Source organism: Aplidium turbinatum, chromosome 13, assembly GCF_918807975.1.
Source record: "Aplidium turbinatum chromosome 13, kaAplTurb1.1, whole genome shotgun sequence".
Classification (NCBI taxonomy): domain Eukaryota; kingdom Metazoa; phylum Chordata; class Ascidiacea; order Aplousobranchia; family Polyclinidae; genus Aplidium; species Aplidium turbinatum.
In genome coordinates this window covers 11795035-11819003 of record NC_137484.1, presented here as the reverse complement: position 1 = coordinate 11819003, position 23969 = coordinate 11795035, and the positions used below count along the sequence as shown (strand labels likewise).

At 36.8% G+C, this 23969-nt stretch overlaps 1 protein-coding gene across 1 annotated transcript; it reads left to right on the top strand.

The window, feature by feature from the left end:
- Positions 1-5939: 5939 nt before the first annotated feature.
- Positions 5940-23056, top strand: LOC145782041 (BOS complex subunit TMEM147-like). Its single transcript, XM_082593773.1, has 4 exons — positions 5940-6063; positions 6794-7020; positions 20035-20168; positions 22597-23056. Exons 1-4 carry the CDS (start codon positions 5987-5989, stop codon positions 22837-22839), a joined length of 681 nt encoding a protein of 226 aa, XP_082449899.1. The 5' UTR covers positions 5940-5986; the 3' UTR covers positions 22840-23056.
- Positions 23057-23969: the final 913 nt, after the last annotated feature.

Here is a 23969-nt window from a genome sequence, read left to right as displayed (position 1 = left end):
CTGATTCCTCATGAATTTCGCATTGCTTTTTTGTCCGAAGAACATGGATTTCATGTTCTTGCAATCAACACTGTGGCGTAGCTAAGGGGGGGGGACAGACCGCCCCGGGCGGCACGTCTGGGGGTGGCACTAAGACTACGATTTTTGATTTTGATTATAATCTGATAAAAAAACGCATTTCATTTTCACATACTTTTTCTTGAAGGGGTGGCAAAATCTGAATCCGCCCCGAGCGGCACATTTCCAAGCTACGCCACTGAATCAACACTCAATTTCTTTTCATGAACATTTATTTTCACATCGCTAGCGTAGCCCACTGCAAATTGGTTCGTTGGTTTTGAATCTTTATCCTCGGACTGATAAAGCCTTGATTGGTTATTCCTGGTATCGTAGTTACGCGTACTTGCAGTGGCTCTTGACGCAGGGCCGGTCACCGAGATTGGCAGAGTGAAGTTTTCCGATTGTTGATGTGTTGTTGCCGAGAAATTATTCCATTCACTGGGGCCCGCTGAATGGAGAGCAGTCCTGAAATGCGTTGCTCAAGCGCACATCCTGAGCGTCGAGCTTGCGCCGCGTGATCTTGAGCCGGCGCATAACTGAGCTAACGGGGCGGACAATAAATAAACGCAATAAATGGCGAAAGTAAACATATCTAACCTACGACAAAAAGCACAGAAACAGCTAGCAAAAACATTAACTATGACATGCAACAAGTGTGGTCCTACGTTATCTGGTAGCCTAATGTAGATTAGAGATGTGCTCAACTGTTACTTTTTAATAAGTAGCCTACTTTGAAAATCTGAACTGCTACTTTGAAAGCTAAAACCATGAAAACAGAAGAAAGCTAGGCTAGAGTAAACCTCAGTTAACGTGTGACTAAAAAAACAATTGTGTAAACCAGGGTGGTCCAAGACTGCAAACATGAAGGGCCACATTAGGGTCTGAGAAAAACTCCACGGGCCGCATAGTGAGAAATGATAACGCGTTGTTGAAAGTAGAAACGTTGTTAAATAAAAGCTTAACTAGGTTGCAATTTTGAAATTATTTTCTATAGATTTCGATCTGTTTTAGCTATATTCTTGCTGTTAGGCTTGACTGGGCTATTTTATGTCTTGATTATCATTCAAAGCATTACTTTTTTGCATTTGGCCTATTGCATGATAGCGAATCCAAGCAAAGAACATAGCGCTTCTGCTTAACAATAATGTTAAAAAAAGGTGCCACATTACTGCACTGCATCGATGGTTCGCATTTGTTTTCTATATCGTCTATACTGCTTTCTATTTCGCTTTGTATTTCGCTCTTATTGTATGTCCTTTTACGCATCCCAGTTGTGGAACAAGTTTAGATCTTCTAATATAAAACGATTACGTGTTGCTTACAATGATTCTTTTAGAATATTGCACAACTTGCCTCGTTATGTCATTGCCCGTGAATATCAAGTAATGTATAATATAACAACGTTTGATGCTTTATTGAGAAAAAACATGTTTTCGTTTATCAACCGTTGCATTCACTCCTCCAATCGCTTTATATCAGACCTGATGTCATCTGATTGTTTTTATCGCTCTGAATACTTTCAATTCTTCCAACGCTCATTGCATATAAATTTGTAACAGTAGATAGCCCATTTAGTGAGCTTTTAAACCGACGGCATCCAAGGTGGCTCTCTGTGATCTTTGTGCATTTTCAGTTTGTGTATTATTTCGTTGTTTTTGTTTTGGATATGGACAACTTTGTTTGACGCAAATAAATAATAATAATATATAGTCCGCCTTGTTCGCAAGTCAACATAGGCCTAGGACTAGCCTACTTGGAAAACAAAGCTAACTGTTGTAAGCAGACAGGTATTAGCTTGAAATTTATGCTGTAGGCTAGGTCAAGATATAAACACATAATGACTGCAAACTAATTTTAGAATTGGCTCTTCTTCATTTCTGTGATGGTAATTTTCCATTGATAACGTATTTTCAGACACACAATTAAACGGAAGTGAACAGAATTACAAGCCACATTTTTACGACTTCGTTCCCCTAGAGGCCGTAGCACTGCAGTGGTGTAGCTTACCTAGGGTATGGCAGGCATGGCTCGAGCCTTGGGCGCAAAAATCGGTTGGTAAAAAATAAAATTTGTGAGTTATACTTTCTTCAAAATCTAATTTGCGCCCAACAAACATCAAAAAGGGTCACTCTTTACTGTAGCCATTGTCAAACAATGGACGTTGAAAAAGCAACATTGTGCCTCTCCTGGCTCACTTTACGTTCAGTCAGCAACAATTGGAATCAATCAATCAATGGTTTATTTGTCAGTAACAGGAACATAGTACAGTAGGCCTACATGTTGGAAATATGCAAGTAATATACACAATGCAAAAGTTACACAAGTTTCCATACCGACAGGGAGACAACGAGACGACCTAGTCATTTGCCACCCTACGGAAATGGCGATTTTGCCATTTAAAAATTGGAAGTTTATTAAAGTCGCTAAGCAGCGATTAGTTGAAGCTTAGAAGTAGCTCCAGTACTTACTTATTCATTTTTATAAGAATTTATAAATCCAATCTGTTGTATGACTTCAATTTGTCCTGATCAGAGCACTCAGTCTGTTCTAGGAAGAAATTAGCATTGAAATATTATTGAGCCTATAAGCATCATTATGTGAAATTTTGAGACCAAGAATTATGCTAGGTATGATTTCTTTTACGTGCTGTGCTGGCACTGCCTAGCACTAAGCAGTCTGAAGTTTTGAGGTTCATTGACAACTTCACAAGCTGTGCTTTGTAAATATACGGTACCGTACTTTTACCTAACTTCCTCAAGTTGTCAAACGGATAAAATGAACGCAATTCTTAGTAGCTAGTAGCCTACACACCAATGTTGGGATTGATTCGCTATCAGTTTCTTCAATCTCTAGTTAGCATAGGCTATAACCCAACGGTTACAAAACCCGCCGACATGCCAACAAATGTCGGCGACAAATTAAATTAATTAATATTAGTTTTTGAAAAAATCTGCCGGACTTGGGTCGTTTTATTTTTATCCACAGTTATCAGACAAAAATACCCCTATCTACAGGTCGGTCACCGCCGGTTGCATCAACACAGTGCTCTATTAAGATGAATTTTTAATTAAGTTGGCTAGGCCTACGTAAAAAACTAAGAAAACATTTTGCGTATACCTAGGCTATATATTGTAATTATCGACCAAGGATTTTTTTAATTTAACTTTTACTTGCCCTTTTAGACTCTGAAACAAACCAATACAAAGAAAAAGGAAAGTGGGGCTGAAGGGCGAAAGAGACGAGACTTGCAAGCAGCAGAAGCTGAAAAGTCAAGCAGACAAGCTTATGTCCGATTGATTTTGTCCAATAATTCACTTGGTAGTAGGTTACAGTAGACTATACACACACAGCGTCAGATGAAAAAGTAATAAGCCGCGTTGGCTAGTTTTTATGTTAGAAATAACTTGGAAAGGCGCAATAGCGCAGCATTCTATCAAATTGATTAGCTCTGCAGAGAGAACAAAATTTGCATGACGAAACAATCTCTCGTGACTGCCTTTGAACATTATAAAACGGCAATAATACATTGATTTATTTTCTTCACGATTTGTTCATAAAAGACTTGTATGCAATATTTAACTTAAATTGTTAAAAAGGGCGCACATTTAAACTTTGCCATGGGCGCCATTTTGCATAGATCCGCCACTCGTAGCAGTGGGCTACCGTGTCCGTAGGTTATGTTATTTTAAAGAAATAATAATAAATAAACAAACTGTTTACTCGTCAGCAACAAAATAATTAACCCTGGCTAGCGGACATTTGAAAAAAAATTAGCCTAGAAATTAATTTTTATTTTTGAAATTAAAATAATTTGTTTGTTCATGTGAACAAAAAAAAATTGTTTGTTCATCAACTAATCCCACAAGTTGTACCAAACTGAAAGAATAACGTGAGCATTGACGCTCGAGCTGAAATGCAACAGCCCGCCGCATTTTGAAATCTGTTCGGCAGCGTGATTCATGATCACTCACTGGAGACGACATGGGCATTGACGCTCGAGCTGAAATCCAACAGCGCGCCGCATCTGAAGCTTTTTTTTGCTGGCGTAAATTATTGCGCGTCCCGATGTATGAGGGTACGACATCGGGGGTACGACATCGGCAGGGGACGACATCGTCGCCACCCTTTCTAGTTTATCTGCTACTACAGTAATTTTTCATTAATCAAATTATGCAAACGAACCGGTCATTATGCTCTGACAGTGCTAAATTATTATCTGTCATATTTGATCGTAAAATGGCATTTTCAAAAAATTATTTCAATTAAGTTGTTAGCGTTTATTTAGCTTTAGAAGTAAATAAAAAATTTGGCCTTTTTTTGGCCTTATTTTATAATGGATTTGGCCTTACTATAGCTTGAGTATCTGGCAACTCTGCTTGCCAGGAGGAAGCCACTTTAACAAGTAGAAATTCTGCCACTGAAATTGATTAGAATGAAACCGCCAACCAATCAGAACATGTTATAAGAGGCTACCGTCCAATTGTGACAGTTTCTAGCACTCAGCCAGAGAGTTAATGCTTGTTTTGAACTTTTTTGGTAATTACAGAAGAAAAAAGAGCAATAGCAGTGATGGGAATCGAACCCGCGTCAATGAAATAACTACTTTCTAGCCCTAACCCCTAAGCCAACCAGCTGACAGAAAATCCATCACTTGATTTGCTTTGTATCATCTTCTTTTCGCTCTTTTTCCACGTCATAGAAAACGTACGGTAGCTTATGACTGGTTGGCGGTGCATTCTAGTCAATTGCAGTGGCAGAATTTTTTCTTGTTAAAGTGGCTACCGAGCGAGGGGTACCGCTGGGGTAGGCACTTTAACATCTAGGACAGTTTTCTGTGCAAACCAGAAAGGTAAGGTAGGGTAGGACAATTTTCTTTATAAACTCAGTTGATTACAGTCATTACGATCCTTCTTGCTCTCAGTTCAGTTGCAGAAGAAAAAAGAGTATATATTAGCAGAGGGTGGGAATCGAACCCATGCAATCGAAATGACTACCGTATTCCCTTGCCCTAACCTTAACACATTAGGTCACGCTGCTTGTGGTGATACATTCACTTAATTTTCTTTGTATCAAAAATCTTTCGACTAGATCAGTCAGAATATAACGTGCTGAGTCACATGACTGAAATCAGCTGATTTGCAAGGAAAACTGTCCTATGTCGAAGATCCTACCTTGCAGAGGTGGACAGGAGCCGGAGTTTTGGACTTTGGAGTATTTTAGAGCTGGAGTCTCAGTTTTCGGCCTGAGTGCGGAGTCTGATTTTTTTACCAGTTAGCCTAGATACATAACACGCAAATCTTTACGCCTTACTTGGTGCAACTGTTATTTTTGTGAAGGTAGGCTACTTCGGATGCAAGCCTATTTCGTCCCCCGAAATTTAACTAGAAATAGTAGGCTAGCCTATTGATTTTGTGCAATTTTATGTGAAATGAAACGAAATCCCAAACTGCTAAAATATTTCTGAAACTCAGAAAAGAAGCCCAATTCCACAGAGAAATTGCAAAACTGGCAACTTTGAATCTCATTTTCATTCTTGCAAGAAAAAGCGGAAAATCCACAAAACATTTATTGTTAAAAACATGTTTTTGTGACAATTGCAGTGTAAATATTTGTATACAGATAGTATCGACTGGCAAAAAACAAAGTCAAACTTCGACTCCAATCCGGCTCCTGTTTTTACTACAAATTTCAGACTCTGGACGAAACTTGAGACTCCGGCTCCTGTACACCTCTGATACTTTCTGAAAATATTGCTTCATTTTGTGTTTGCTGAAAATAAATCCAAGTTTGAGCGTAACTGCTGCTGTATTGATATTTCCTTACATACCATAAATTTAACACTTAATGAATAAAATTTCATTGGCCTAAATTACTTCTTTAGAATTGTAAAAGTTTTCTTTAAGCTATCACTTGCTGAATCATCAAAATGACGTTTGTACATTTTGTCAACTGCCTAGCTCTTTCGTATGCTCCATACGTTGTCACCTACAAGACATCAATATTGTAAGTTTGTGGCCAATTGTTTTATACACTGTGTGAAATGATTATTCTAATTTGAAAGAATTTTTGCACTATCAGAAGTCTCATTTTTTAATTCCACTTCTGGTCTTGGTGATTTTGATAATATTTATGGCATTTATAATTATATTTGTTGTTTTTATATATATAGCGCTGTATCCATCGCAGAATGCATTGCTCCTCAGGTCTTTACAAAGCAGACAGTGTCACAGCCGTATAGAGGCACAGCTGAGTCCATTATTACCTGAATCCATTCCGTTGCTCAGTGCCAAGCAGGAATTAGATTTATTACCATGTTTAAAAAGTCTTTGGTATGACTCGACTTCGACAAGGTATCCAATCCATGCCTACCGATTCAGAGGCGGACACACTGAGCTGGAATACGCCAAAAAATATATATGTATATACCGTTGTATATAAAGTTGGGTTAAAAATTCTTTCAGTAGTGCAATGAAGTGTGAGCCATCAAAAACTGTTGGAATCATAACAAGGTTTATCAAAAGTTATTTTCAGTAACAAAACAGGTTTTCATGTACTTATGGCATCAATGTCAGAATTCCAGACTGGGCCTAATTGTGCATATGAACAGTGAGAGACTAACAGTGGTGGCATAACTAGCTGGGATAACTGAAGGTTGAAATTTTTAACTTTTGCATAATGTGAAGTACGGTATAATTAGAGAAGCTTTAAAAAATCTATTTTCCATTTTTTAAAGGTCTGAGTACAATGCGCTTGTGAAAATTGGATTTGCTGGTTTTGTGTATCTGGTCACCCAGCTTGCAAAAATGTTGGCACTGGCAACATTTTTTCCAAGTCTTGAACCTAGCTCACCTGGAAATGTCAATATTGTTGGTGAAATTTTGAAGACTACTGTAGACATTTCTGATTTGGCTGGTATTTATTTCATAATTAATCGAACCGTTGGAAAGCCAGAGTTAAAAGGTATATACTAGTGTTCATATCATGTTTATATTAGGCTATCATGTTTATATTTTCTTATGACTTTTTTCATCAAACGGGGCAACACTAAAAGGCGGAAACGCGGAAATAAGAGCGGAAAACTGCCAACAGCTCAAGAGAAGACTTTTGTAAAGTTGAAACGATAGTAAAGTAAATACAAGTAGAAGTTAAACAACGACTTTAATTTATTATGAGAAACAACACTTTCAAATGCGTCACATTAGGTTGGCTTTTAAGTACGCCTAAGTAAAAAACTCAACCAAATAAAAATATATATACAATTACGAAATCTCATATATATATTTGCTTTTTGTCATAAAGTAGTAGTAGTAGTAGTAGTCCAGTTTTAATCCGGTGATGTCCCCGTTACCGAGGGTGGCCGGATTCACCTCCAAGTGCCGCAATCGTCTTCACACCCTGCCTCCACATCGATCTGTCTAGCGCGTCCTCTCTTGTCAAGCCCACCTTGCTGCTTTCTTCCTCAACTTGCTTTTTCCATGTTTTCTTTGGTCTTCCTTGTTTTCTACGACCCTCCACTCGCAACTCCAGCGCTCTTCTCAAAACATCATCTTCATCCCTTCTCAAAACATGCCCATACCACCTCACTCCATTCGCTTTTGCCAACTTATCAACACTCTCATTCAACCCAAGCAAGCTCATAAGTTCTTCGGTATTCCTTTTGTCCATCAGCTTTACACCACACATTGCTCTCACCATCGCTCTCTCAGTTCTTCTTAAAATCGCCAATTCGTTTTCCCGTAAGCACCATGTCTCACTTCCGTACAGCATTGCAGATCTCACACAACTAATATAAATTCTTCCTCTCATTTTCAACGGAAATCTTCTACCACATAACAACTCTCGACACTCTCTGAATTTCACCCAACCAAACCTTCCTCTTGCAGTCACTGCCGCTTCACAACCACCACTGGCATTCAATCTATCTCCTAGATAGCAAAAGGCATTTACTGATTCAACTTCGTCATTCAGCTTTTTAACAGGACCAATCATTCCTTCCTCAATCTTCTTGCATCTTTCACATTCAAAACCATCTCCAGATCTGCATGTCACTCTCTTCATCTTTGCACATCTTCCATGCATCCATTTCTTGCATTTCGTACATGTAACAGAATTTGCCATCACTCTTCTTCCGCAGACGCCACATGGGTCAATTTTGCTCATTGTGATTTCCCCTTCCGTTCCGCTTATTACGACCTTTGTCTTTTTGATGTTCACACGCATACCTTTACATTCAAACGACTCCTTCCACTTCTCAAATTTCCCTCTCAGATCTTCCATTGTGTCACTCAACAAAACCAAATCATCGGCGTACAGTATCTCCATTAATGAATCTTCTCTTACACATTCGGTAATCACATCAATCACAATGGCAAAGATTAGAGGAGAGAGGACAGAACCCTGGTGTACACCAACCTTCACCGAAAAACTCGTCTGAGAGGGCAGATCCAACGCGAACTCTCGTCCTTGCACCGTCGTAAAGACCCATTACGGCTTGCACGAGAGCTTCTGGCATTACTTTTTTTCTCATTGCCCATTCCATCACTCTTCTTGGAACTCTATCAAACGCCTTTTCCATGTCCACGAAACACATGTACAAGTTTTTACCCTTGTCTCGATATTCCTCTTGCAACCTTCTCAAAATAAAAATAGCATCTGTCGTTCCCTTCCCAGGCATAAATCCACACTGCATCTCGTCCAGCTTCACCACAGATCTTATTCTATTCTCCAACACCCTTTCCACTACCTTCATTGCATGCTCCAACAGTTTTATTCCCCTATATGACCCACAATCCATTACATCACCCTTTCCCTTGAAGATGGGTATCACCACACTCATCTTCCATTCATTTGGCATTCCTTTTCCATCTAACACACGTTGACTGATTTCCTGCATTGCTTTCAGTCCTGTCTCTCCACTTGCGCGTATCATTTCCACAGTGACTTCAGATAGTCCAGGAGCCTTCCCCGATTTCATTTTCTTCATTGCTTGCGTTACCGTTAAAGTATATTCACAAAATTGTCATTTAGGACTGCATTCTTATTTTTTAGAAGCAAAATGCAAATGTTGCAACATTTCATGATGCAGTTATCGCTATGTTAAACAATATGGACGCCAAGATCGTATTTCCGCGTTTTCTACATCGGTGTTAAAGCGCTACTTCTGCGGACAATATGCCATTTCATGCTCGGCTTACTTTCGCGTTTCCGCCTTTTAGTGTTGCCCCAAATGATCCATTTTGTTTTATCCAATACGTGGAAGCATGTATTTTTGGTGCAGACAGTTAGGTGCCTGCCAAATAGGTGCGCACACAGTGGCATCAGGGTATTTAGGTGTGGCGCTGGTCATTTAAGTGCTATTTCCTGTACAGTCTATTTCATTAGGTGCTTGATAGTAATACTGCAGACAGTAGCGTATGCAGGATTTTCTCAAGGGGGGAAAGGGAGCATTCAAAATGCTTTTCAAAACAAAATGAATACAAATTAAAAAAACACCCATTTGCTAGTTATAACCAGCAAGTTAGTTGTATTTTATAAGATTAACCTACCATATTACTCAGCTTGCAGTGAAGATATTTTGTTAGTTTGCGACAGCTAGGTTACTTAATATTATATTTGGAAAGATTTTGAATTTAAAACAAACAATAATATGATACAACACTCTTGACGTTTTTTATATATTGTGTTACGTACATGACATAATTTGCTTACTCAACCCATTAAACCACGCGTATGGCGTAACAGGCGTATGCAGGATTTTGTTATTGGATTTGATTTTATTTGACATTTTTGATCAAGAGTAGCCTAATGCTAATTTATATAGTGAAGTCTGACCAAGGTAGCCTAGGCTGCTTGTTGGTGAAACATATGCTCTTTGCGTATGTCACTGTATTTACGCATTGAATTATTAGATATGTGAATGTGAAAAGCATGATAGGGCAATGTCATTAGATTAATTAAAGCAGTAACATCTAAGTATCCTTACGCCACAGTGCACACACTTATTTGGCAGGCACCTAAAAGATGTGAACCCCAATCTGTTTATGTTACCTATACATGAACCTATACTGAACATGAACGTATACCTATACTGAACTGGCAATCCTGAGAAGAACGGAAAGGTCAATGGTGAGAGCAATGTGTGGGGTGAAAACGAGAAGGGAAAAAAGGACTGAAGAATTGTTGGATATGCTAGAGATGAGAGAGACCATAGACCAACTGGCAAGGGCAAATGGAGTAAGATAGTATGGACAATGTCCGAAGGAGGAAGATGCAACGGACAGGGTGAAATGGAGAAAAGGGATTAAAATAATTGCTGCGCGGAAACAATCGGCCACCCCCACCAGTGGGGAACAAACCGACGATGGATTATGATGATGATACAATGTATATATATATGGTGTACAATGTACTTATTAATCTATAATCCAGGTAATAGCGTACTAGTTAATTTTTCAAGCTTCTTTATTTGTTTTTCCAATCAATATATCTTATAATATATAATATATATATATATAATATATAATTATATAACAGATATATATAATTATATAAAGAAATATAACATAATGTTAATTATATATAACATAATAATAATATAACATAATAATATATAATAATATAATATAATAATATATAATAAATATAAAATAAATATAAAATAAATATAATAAATATAATATAATATAATAATAATATATAAATATAATATAATATATAATAATAATAATAATATATAATATAATATATAATAATAATATAATATACGTATAGACAATTGTTTAAATCAGATTGTTTAATTTACTATAGTTTGGGGTTTACAAAACATATACTGTATGTGACAAAACAATGCAATTAACCAATTTTTTCTAAATATGTAGCTTGATATATCATTTTTCGGAGCACATTTTTTAGGTGTAGACAGTTATGTGCCTGTCAAAAAGTGCACACACTGTTGTGTCAGGTTATTTAGATGTGCCGCCCGGTAATTTAGGTGCTATTCCCAAGTTTATTTCATTAGGTGCTTTATGGTAAAACTGCAGACAGTGGCATAGGATTTTCTCTTCTTCATCCCTGTTAACGCTTCTGACTGCCTATACCGAACATCTTCGCCATTTTACGAGCATTTAATGATGGACAATTCTTATGCTATCAATCGTTAAAAGAAATTTCCCAAGAAAGGGAGAGGGTAGTAATATTATTCTTTCTATAAACTTATTTTTTCCCTGATCTAAAATAATCATTCCAAATGATGATCAACAATACTAAACCCAATAGATACAGTCTAAGCTATAAAATGTCAAGCTTTTGTAGCAGTAATGTCAATTTTTTTTTACAAATAGCCACAAAATGCTGTAGGATACCAGTTATATATACATGTATATTAGGGTGCGGCTGGTGCCCCTTGTATGGATGTTTCACCCTTACTTTTTTTTGGTGGGGAGGTTAGGGGTATAAAACAATCTGTTAAAATTTCAGGAAAAAAAACAATGTTTAGGGGTAGCAGGTCACCCCCAAACTTTTGAACCCCCTCGCTCGCCCCGATAATCACGATTTTACAGTATCTACAGTTATACTTGGGCTAGAGAGTTGATTTATAGCTCAAAATGACCAGAAACCTCATATTTATATTAGTCTTTCTAACATTGTATAGGTCTATATCCTTGAGAAATAAAGATAATGAGAAAAAAACATTTTTCTCTTTTACGACAAGAATTATTTGGCATTAATGATATATAATATACATAAAATTTATTTAAAAAACTTGTTCTACTCACAAAAGTCAGGAGAATTAATTTCAAAAGCTACCATTGAACATTTCAAGGAATGGAATTGCACTGAGTGTGTTGGAGGGATTGTGTTTGAGGGAGCAAGTCTTTTAGGCGCTGACAGTTAGGCGCTAGTCTAATAGGCGCGCACACTGTGGCGTCTGGATATTTAGGTGCGGAGCACTGTGGCGCCCGGTCATTTAGGTGCTATTCCTAGTAAAGTCTGTAGATTGTATCAGCTTGGTAGCTTGCCAGAAAATTATATCATGGCTTTACAGTGAGTGAAGCTGCTAAAACCGGCAATGCTTTTCACACAAAATGTTATATTGAGCAGAAAAATATATTGTTGTTTTATTGATTTATTATTGTTTTATTTGTTGTTAGTCCAAGTTTGCGTTGGTTAAAGCTTTATCAATAAATTATTCAAGCTTCCGAACATTATTGAGTTCACTTTTTAGTTACCGTAACTCTTTTGCGACCACGGACGTATACACACGTCTTGGGATTTTTGCCATGATGACCAAGAAAGTATCCCTACGTCCAAGGTTAAAAGGTAGCCTATTTCAAGCAAAAAAAATAATGTAAATGATGGCAGATCCATAGTCTTTGCCTGTCCTTTTTTAACTAATTAAAAAAAAAAAATTTGGCGGTGCAGTTATCGTATGAGGACTTCTTAAAGATGGGGACACAGTAGATTTTTTTTTCTTTCATTCATTAGAATTGGCAGTCAAAACTGGCTAGGCAACCCCTTACTTTGGAATTTCTCGATCAAAAAGACTGTAGGTTAAATTACGTAAACTTTTTGCTTAAAATTTTCCAAATTTCTCCATAATCATTCTGCTGTACCTCCTAAAGCATTGCGCGCAGAAACGAAGTAAATTTTTTCTCATGTGCAGAATTGTTTTGGCATTCGATTAAACTACATATATTTTCAAATTATTTTATCATGCTTGGGTAGTAAAGATTATAATGAAGTAGCCTACACTTTTCTGCCAATTTTTAATTTTTTTAGAAATTAGAAAAAATACCGTTTGGAAAGTTGCTAGTTGTACATACAATGTTTTAAATTTTATTGCAAAGCTTTGCATCTTCGGATAGCTGAAGGTGTATGCTTTCATTTGATGTCAAGATTGTGCGTCTACGTCGATCACATGACATGTTTTTACCGCGTAAATACAACGGATTTGTGTAAAAAATGTCTGGTAATTTAGATTAAATATAAATTACTTCTGTTCGGGATGGATTGGCCATGTGACGAGAATGCGTAAGACGCTCTACTACTGTTCACATGAATACATTTCTACAGGGCATATAGGCTACTGGCTACACCTTGGCTACAAGTTGCAAGCATAATGGTGAGACTTCGCTCGTTATTAAACCCAGTCCGGGTTTTGACGAAAAACTAAGTTACTCTTCACTCAAGCCTACCGCCCTCTTGAGTACAGCCTATGGTACATTTTTTACTGATGTTTAGTTACTATTTGACCTAACTAAAAGTGAACTCATACATGTTCGGAAACTTGAACAATTTATTGATAAAGCTTTTGCCGGCGCAAACCTGGACCAACAACAAATAAATGCTGAACACGCGCATTAAAAAAACAACATATTTTTCTGTTCAATATAACATTTTATGTGAAAATCATTGCCGGTTTAAGCAGCTTCACTCACGGAAGCCATAACATATTTTTCTATTCAATATAACATTTTGTGTGAAAAGCATTTTCGGTTCAAGCAGCTTCACCCATATATTTTTCTGTTTAATATAACATTTTGTGTGAAAAAGCATTGCCGGTTTAAGCAACTTCACTCACTGAAGCCATGACCAACAACGCACACGCATTAACAAAACAATATATTTTCCTGTTCAATATAATATTTTGTGTGAAAAGGATTGCCCGACGCCCCTACCTACCTGCCAAGCTGATACAATCTACAGACTTTACTAGGAATAGCACCTAAATGAACGGGCGCCCTAGTGCTCCGCACCTAAATATCCAGACGCCACAGTGTGCGCGCCTATTAGACCAGCGCCTAACTGTCAGCGCCTAAAAGACGTGGACCCTGTGTTTGACACAACTGCTTCTAATACCGGGAGTATTATATAGAATAGAAAATTCAGTCAGGCATTTATAATCAGAATTCAGTAAAATACAGTTCAATAAAGGCTAACTCAATACAGTAATATCTATACAATTGCAGAAGGCAGACCAGATTAATAAGATTATTATGAATTATTCTTGTAAGGCTATATTTTATAAGTAGTAAGTAACAATAAAATATGAAACAGTAGCCTATGCATATTATAACAGAAATATACATAGATGTACAATTGTACAGTACAAATGCAGTATCTAAGAGAAATATTATTTCTTAGCAAGTTCAGCAACTAGGCATATGTATAGATTATATGATTTCAGGATCTCAAGCGGCAGCATGTGTATATATCTATTCATTTCAAAAGAAGTTGAATCGAAAGTTACTGTGGTTTGCATGCAGACACCATATTATAGGCGAAGTTGTACTAACGCATTCATGGAATAGTTTAAACATGGAAGTTTCTAAAAGTCCTGATATCATACAATTTGGGTAGAGAGGTAACTCTTTTAAACCATAAACAGACATAACTCAGCAACAACACTACATTTAACATTATAAAAACAAAAAGCGCACGTTTTCGGCTAGTCATATAGCCCTTTTCAAGCCTATAAGAAAATACATTTTTAAAAGAAATGCTAAAGAATCATATAGTATCACAGCAAAAATATGGTCAAATCTAAACATTTGAGAAACTGCCTCGCTCACACAAAATGATAACTGAAAATTACACAGCACAACACGTCAAGTATTTCAGAGGTAAAATTACAGTAATTGATTGTTCAGACAAGGACTCAGGCAGATTACGCAAGAAAGACAGAAGCACAAGAGATAGGGGCACAAAACAAAGTAAATGCGAGAAACACAAGACGTGATAATTCAATCAAAAACTGCTAAACGGTAAGAAGCTCCGCAAGCAAATAATTGCCTGTTGTCCGAATTCGACACCAAGATTCACGAGGCATTGATCATCAAATCTTTAAACCCAGGGCTCAACAGGCAATTATTTGCATGCGAAGCTTCTTACCTTTTAGCAGTTTTTGATTGAATTATCACGTCTTGTGTTTCTCGCATTTACTTTGTTTTGTGCCACTATCTCTTGTGCTTCTGTCTTTCTTGCGTAATCTGCCTGAGTCCTTGTCTGAACAATCAATTACTGTAATTTTACCTCTGAAATACTTGACCTGTTGTGCTGTGTAATTTTCAGTTATCATTTTGTGTGAGCGAGGCAGTTTCTCAAATGTTTAGATTTGACCATATTTTTGCTGTGATACTATATGATTCTTTAGCATTTCTTTTAAAAATGTATTTTCTTATAGGCTTGAAAAGGGCTATATGACTAGCCGAAAACGTTCGCTTTTTGTTTTCCTGATATCATGGTATTTAAAAGGTAAGTACAGAGTCAAATATCTTACTGTTAAAAAAACTTGATCACTGTGTTAGGGCTGAAAGATGGTGATGATAAGATTACCTATACGAGTCAGTCAGGTATAGATTTGCAAAAGTTTGGACAGATTTGCAGTGTTTGTTACATAGTTATGTGTTCCATTTAGTGATTTTTCAGTTATGAAACATTTTTCTAAATTTTTGGAAATGGGTTGGTACGGTACTGTATACAAATTTTATTTACCAAAGTGAATGCATGATACATTATTTACCAGATTCAAAGAAAACTATGATTCTTTGACCTATGGAGATGTTGATAATTTGGATATTCCAATCACACCAACTCATCTCCAGGATCGAAGGCATAGCATTATTGATCTATGTAACAATGCATTGACACAATCGTTTGTACGTGGTGATTATAAAGAATTGGTGCATTTGACGCTGGTTTATCTCAAGTGGTGATAGTGAGGTAGTCAAGAACTTTGCATTTCGTAAACCAGGTGCCATACATAAAGCACGTTGGATGTCGAAGTTGTTGTATTGCTTAAAGATGGACTTAATGAGTTCCAAAATTGTGACGGAATTGCCCAAAGCAAAAGTGGTTACACCATTGCAACAGACCAAAATCCACCAATTTGTCCAGTTTGTAGTTTACTGTTACATTCCATGGTGGTTGACAACCACTGATCCTGCCACTGCACCTAAGAATGATCTTGGTTTAATTAACTCGTTATTGCATTATGTTCATATTGACCAAACGCTTGCTACTTCTGCCCTCAGAGGCTTTGCAAACCATCTTTGTTATCTCACAGAAGAACTGATGCCATTGGCTCTTTTCAGTCAACATGTCCCTCCCAAAGAGGAGCTGAAAATGGCTGATTGTTTGCTCTTGATAAGATCCACTACTGCTTCCAACCGATATGGAACAGGTTTTGGCAGACCGTGTTTTCCCAGAATGCCTACTGAAGAATCCATGGATTTGATACAATTTTTTGGAAGTGGTTTGTGAATGTTTTTTGAGGCATTAAAGATTGGGCATACCGTCCTCTCACGACCAATTAAAGAATGGTCAGAAGATGAGCAGTACAAAATAGCTAATACTATTGTACAAAGTCTTCATGTGGTCAATGATGCCGCCGAGAGAGGGGTAAAGCTACGCCATGATTTTTTGGGGGCAGCAGAGAGAGAAGATCGTCATCAAGATATCCTGCAAGTGGTTGAGAATGCCAGACATCAGCTACCAAATCAAAGAAAGAAAAATCTGAAATCAGCATTGTGGTTTCTAGCATAATAAATTAATGCAATACTACCTTGCTGCTTTACTTTGCAATGTGTTGAATGTTTGTTTCTGTTGAAATTAAATATGCAAATTACAATAGTTAGCAATTATTTTAAAAGTAGGTAGGCCTATTAGTTACACACTTACACGGTTATAGAACAAGTTTTTTAAATAAATTTTATGTATAATTATATACCATTTAATGCCAAAAAAGAGAAAAATAGTTTTTTCTCATTATCTTTATTTCTCAAGGATATAGACCTATATAATGTTAGAAAGACTAATATAAATATGAGGTTTCTGGTCATTTTGAGCTATAAATCAACTCTCTAGCCCAAGTATAACTGTAGATACTGTAAAATCGTGATTATCGGGGCGAACAAGGGGGTTCAAAAGTTTGGGGGTGACCTGCTACCCCTAAACATTGTTTATTTTTCCTGAAATTTTAACAGATTGTTTTATATCCCTAACCTCCCCACCAAAAAAAAGTAAGGGTCAATCGATTCCAGTTTTGAAAATCATAGGGCACCAGCCGCACCCTAATGTATATGTATATATGAATATGGGTGGGGCCCCAACCAGAGTGTTTGGAACAGGGTTGAGAAAAACCCGGGTTTTTTTAAAAAAGCCCAACCCGCTCAGGTTTTTTTAAAAAAACCCGGGTTTTTTTGGGTTTTATTGGGTTTTTTAAAAAAGATGCAAAAAAGGTAGATTCATGCTTATTTCACCTCAAAACTACTTTTTACGAATGAAGTGCCTTTCACTCACAGTACATGCTTGCATAACTCAATAAAATAATGCACTAGGGCTGTAGTTGCTTGAATGTTGCATCATCTATTAATTTCAAAATCAAGTTGGATGTTGCATCATCCACTGATTTCTATACCAAGTTGATGCTACCGTGGTAGAAATCACATTATTGCATCATTTGCTTTAGATTTGAAGGCAAGGAGCGTTTATGCCATCATATTATCAGTTTATCAGTCCTGCACATGTGCGTTGAGAAAAGTCGTGCGCAACGCCGTTGTCTTCCACGCGCGTGCAGCCAACGGGAGGTTCAGTTTTTCCGATTCTGATAGCCCCGACGTTGAGCCAACACAGGCGATGAGCGAAGACGCCAGAGGCCAGACCACTCTGACGGAACTCTTCTCCATGGGCAGGGTCCAGACGGAAGACTCCAACAACAGTGATGATGATGAAATCAGCTCAATCTCAAACGAGATTTCCTATTTTACGAAGCAGAAGCTTGCTTTTGGGCAAGCTGATCCGCTTTCCTGGTGGAAAGCAAACGAAGGCGAGCTACCGGTGCTGAAAAAGCTAGCCGAGAAGGTGTTTGTGACCCCAGTGACCTCGGCTCCAGCGGAGCGACGTTTTCAAAAGCTGGCCTGACCGTCACGAAGCTGAGATCCCGACTGACGGGTGACCATGTCGATCAGCTTGTGTTCTTAAACACCAACATGAGCCTGGAGCTGTAGAGTGTAGACGTTATTTTGTGTTCTTTTTTCGCAAATTTTCATGGCGTTTTTTCGTGTTTTCAAGCGAATTTTCATAGTGTTTCTTTTAATAAAATCACATTTTGCAGTGTGGTGAATAGTTGTGATATTCGAAATCGAAATTCGGAAATCAAAAATAAATTGAATTTCGAATTCCGAATATTCAAATAATCGAAATTGGACACCCCTAAATTCACATCCTTAAGTCCTAATTTAAAGTTTGTTTTAAGTGCCTTGTAGTGTTTTTGTTCATTTTTTTAATTTTCTAATAAAAACTGGACAAATATGATGCTCTGGGTTTTTTTATGGGTTTTTTTGGGTTTTTTTAAGTGGGTTTTTTTAAAAAAACCCACCCGGGTTTTTTTGGGTCGGGTAAAATACCAACAACCCTGGTTTGGAAGTAGTTAATCCGGCCTTACGTGATTAAAGCTGTTGGATATTGAGCTACTGTGGCAATATTTACATTATTTTTTTATTTCAATTAGAAATAAATAGGCCCCTAAATAGCCGCCCTGGCCGAAGGACACGGAGGGTGGTTATTACGGCCTTTCTACCCTAGACCACTTTTAAACAATAACATGTTTGCACTTACACAATCACAACAACGCTGAAAAAAAAACATTTTTGTGTGTACGGCGTACGCCACTGACTGCCTATTATACCAGCTTGGCTGGTAGGGCAATGCTTTTCACACAAACTGTCATATTGAACAGAAAAATATATAGTTTGTGTGCATGTGCGGCATTTATTTGTTGTTACTTCTGGATTGCATCTGCAAAAGCTTTATCAAAATTTTTTTCAAGTTTCCAAACATGACTTGAATTCACCTCTAGTTATGTACTGATGTCAAATGATAACTACACTAAACATCAGTAAAAAAGCATGCCATATATTCAAGAGGGTGGTAAGCTTTCAGAGTGAAGAGTAAGTTAGTTTTTTTTTAAAAACCCTGACTAGGTTTGAAAGCAATAAAACATAGCCTACCTTAACGCTGCTGAAAAACTTAGTACTTTCCATACCAGCTAGTCATTTGTTCTGTATAATGGTTATGTGTGTAACTTGACACATCAAATAGCACCTAAATGATTGGGTGTTGCACCTAAATACTCTGACGCCACAGTGCTTGCACCGATTTGGCAGGCACCTAACTGTGCACCTACAAGACCTAATTGTGGACCAACTTTTTTTTAAATCCATCTGCAATTTACTAATTCACAATTAGCCACTGAATTACAATATGCAGCTTCAGGAAACAACAGCTACTGAAATGTCTAACGAATGAGTGGTGTGCATAGTGATAAACATATGCAGTAACAATACTTCTTCAAACATGCAAAATTTGGTGTTAAACTGATGTCACTCATAGAGTTTGTTTGATGTACACTTTACCCGATACAGTCATTAGCTCACATTGGAATTGGTATCATATAATTACCTGGTTAATTTGTATCATTACTATTACCTGGATAAACTTACAAATAATGTCAAATATAGTTATTACTATCTGAATCCTTAACAGCCTGTTTCACTTTTAACGTTTAACGGATCATTAGAAGGTCTTATTCAAATATAATTCTATTTGAATAAGACCTTCTGATGATCCGTTAAACGTGAAACAGGCTGTTAAGGATTCAGATAGTTATTACTATCTGAATCCTTAACAGCCTGTTTCACTTTTAACGTTTAACGGATCATTAGAAGGTCTTATTCAAATATAATTCTATTTGAATAAGACCTTCTGATGATCCGTTAAACGTGAAACAGGCTGTTAAGGATTCAGATAGTAATAACTATATTTGATTTAATTCGCTCTGCTTTGCTTTTTTGCTTAGCATTGAGCACTTTTTGTAGTTTATAGTTTTTATTCTTTTTACAACAAATGTCATGTACCTTAATCATATACAAACAATATTATCTTCTCAAACATAGAAACCTGTAAATTTTAATTTAGTGCTTATTGCTGGCATTAGCTGGTCAGGAACTCAAGTCTTGTTTTCAAATATTCTTGCGTTTTGGTTTGGAGCGAGGGGCCTCGAATTTGATTGGAAATACATTCAAATGGCATTGGATGCCAATATTACCTTGGTAAGTGTAGTTATCGACTAATGATGATGGCGGTTGCAGCCTGTTATTTTTATACAAAAACAATATTTTTATTAGTTAAACTGATGCCTTTGTGCATAATATTATATGCATGTGTGGGCAGAGATGGGCAAGATCACCAGTATTGGTGATCTTGAAGATCAAGATCACCAAACTATGTGATCTTGAAGATCAAGGTCGTGATCTTGAAGATCAAGATCGTGATCTTGAAGATCAAGATCACTTTCAAGATCACTTTTTGTGTACTAAAAAAAAATGAAGTTTTTGATCAATGATGTTGCAAAAAATAATTACTATAAGCAACCTGGGTAAAGGTATATAGTTGGTATCGCTAACTTTTACTTTTAACTAGTCAATCGCTGGCCTAAGATTGTAATAAGTTAGTGACTGTTGCTATTAGGCCTATCAATTGTTGACGTAGTTTGCGTAAAATCGCAACGTCACACCCAAGGCCGAGGTTAATTACAGTAGTAGCCTACTGAAAAAGTTGCAAAATTGCAATTAGTTTTATACTTTTTATTTATAATAAATAAATAAAAATAAACTTTGAACTGCGTCATTTTTTACCAAATTTTTGTCTGGTTTATTTGGGAATTTTTATACGTGTTACTAGGTAGTTTTAACTTTCACTGTATTATGTCAATGTTTATTGCACCATCTATCCATCTGGCAACCTTGATACTGTTGTCTACTATCAAAAAAGTTCAGAGGTTTGCGGTCAGACAAGCCACTCCATACTCAGACCCTAAGCAAGTCTTGGTCTGGTTGATTTGCTGCAATAAACCACTTTACATGACCAAAGTCGGCTAGAGTCCAGACTTTTTAACACCGCCATTCTAGATTTTTGAAACATCCAAAATTGGGTCAAAGAAAGCAAACATTTCTTTAAAATTCACACATGGAGATTGTGAACAAAGTTAAATCATTTTTATTATACGTCAACATAAAGTACACGAAAGTTGACTTCTTTATTATGACCAACACAGAAAACTTTTTTCAATTTTGAAATGGCAACACTGTCCAGATTAGATGGAGACTTTAAATCGTCTTTTGTTGGACACATATCATATTAACAGTGACTTAATGTTAGTAGTTGCCACTAACTACTTTGTACAGTACAAGTGCTAAAAAAATGACTCTTTCTACTATGTAAACTTCAATTTTAAAGTGATTTTGATCTTATTGTTCTTCAAGATCAAGATCACACAAAAATAAGTGATCTTAGATCAAGATCAAGATCACCAAAAAAAAGTTGATCTTCAAGATCACGATCTTGATCTTCAAGATCACTTGTGATCTTCAAGATCAAGATTACGCCCATCTCTGTGTGTGGGAAAAGCAAATATTTAGTAAAACAAATTCCCAAAGGCTTATTTACATGGTATTATATAAGCACAAATCACATTGCTTCAAAACATTATTGATCTACTTTGTTGTCGATCGATCATTGTTAATGGTTTTGATAAATTACTCACTGAAAATGGATAAACATACTCATGTTAAAAGTATTTTTTTCATGATATTTTTGCCAATGGTTAGAACCTGTTTTGCAATTTTTGTATGAACGATTACAGTGTAAAATGGAAAAAATGATAGTACGGCATTTTGAAACTGTTATATTTAGTGTTGTTGTATTTGTATAATAAGACAATTTGGAAAAAAGTAAAGTTGATCTGAAATGCAACATCTCTACATTACCAAGGCATTAATCTTTGCTAATTTAAAGTTCTATATTTTATTTGAATGTTAGTTTCAACATCAAATTTTTAATGGCAACTTGGCAAGTACAAACGATGAAAACAAAATGTTACACTGTGAAGCCAATAATGGACACTGTTTAAGAATCAAACATCTGATACTTAACATTCTTTCTGTGGTGTATCACAACAGATAAACTCCATGTTCATGTGATCTCTTGTTTTTATTCGTCCTTGCGATCATAATTTTCGAGTTTCAGAAACACAAGTTTTGAACCAGAGATCCGCGGATCTCATAAAATGTTTGCAAAACGTTTTGACAAGGTCGGCGAAAGCCTCAGAATGCGTAACCAATAAATTGCGATTTATAAAAATAGCTTACTGTCGAGTTGTGATCATCACCTTTTTGATTAAACCCGAAATAATTGCAAATCGTATTGTAGTTTAGGGATATTGCATAGCCCACGTGTGACTTATTAGAACTGAGCTGGATACTTTTTTTAGGTAGAGAAGGCAACAGCGCTCTCTTTTTCAGTAGATGTTGGTTGCCGTAAAGGGCATTGAGCAAAATAATTTTTTACTCTAAACGCGAACAAACCTTAAGAGCGAGATTGCATCGCAATGCTTTCAAAACTACAGCACCTGTGATTTAAGTTTAAACTATTCTCATCATCAGTACCCTTCATTGTCATCAATGGGTGATGCTATTGCAGGTCCATGTCATCAGTATAGCTGCTCTTGTATGGATTTGGACAAGAAATGATTTGAACCGTTCGCTTCTACCAATGGTCACTACCTTGCTTGGGCTTGCTGTATATCGTGTAGTTATAGTTGAGATGGTAGTGCAAGCGTTTGCCATGAGCACGTGGACATTTTTAGTTTTAAAAGGTGTATACACTTTTCTTATTGCCACTCTAGCTCTGCAGTTATATGTTGGTTTTGTTCAAGTGTCTTAGAGTTCTTTGCTGCTGCGTGTGCGTGCTGCCACAGAACAAGTAACAGTGCACCTTGTACCATCATATTGCACCCAGTTTGCAAAGTAATTTTATCTGTTTGGATTCTTTAGTGTCCTTACTGGTCGCGGATAGTGTGAAGTCTAAAATGTGTGTTTGCTGCAAGTTTTGTGCAATGTGTCAATTGTGTTTGGCGAAGAATAAATTTATGAAATCTTTAGCTGCTGTTAAAAGAAAGGAATTGCTTACACTGTTGATACAAAAAAGTCAACATCAAGTCAAAAACAAAATTCAATTGGTTTTAGTTTTCAAGGCTGCAAATAGCCTAACTTAGCCTACCATGTATTTTACTATCTCCTGTCGTTTGGAAATAGAATTATTGTCACATTATCTCGTGCATAAATTTGGAAAGAGTTGAAATTGACTAAAAAGAATACGGTGATTAAGGGCCTACTCAGTTCAGTTTAATTAATGTTTTTTAACTACTTGAAATGCTGTAAGCTAAATAATGCTTAGACTGCATTAATAACCGGCCCTGCGTCATGAGCCTCTACAAGTATGGGTTTACACTGGGTTTGCAGTTTGTTCAATAAATGGCTGTTCAGATCATACCTAAATAAACCGATGGGATATCAAGAGATAGGCTACTGTGCAAGTCAAGCATGTAGCCATTTGATAGGCTACTTTCTAAAAAAAGTGGTCACCGTAGCCTACGCCATTGGTTGACAGCACCCACCCTGCTGAAACCAACCGTAGAAGGAAAACGGCTGATTGATGGAGAAAAAAAAGCATTGTGTTTGCGAGAAAGATGCGATTTCAACCATCGGTTTTCTGCTACCCTATGTTGCTTTGACAAAGCGCACAATGAAGCTCATAGCCTATGGCCTATTTTTAACTTGTGGATCAATAAATATTTACTACACTAAATCTGTGGAATAAACTATTTTAAATCATTATTTTTGCGCTTTTTGTTGATTGTAGCATGATTTATAAAGCAAATATTTTCTCGAAAGTACAACTTAGGGAACGTTCAAATATTACGTAACGCTTTTTTTCCTAATTTTTGACCCCCCACCTCCCCCATGTAACGCCAACGTAACGCTTTTTTCAATCCCCCCTCCCCCATGTAACGC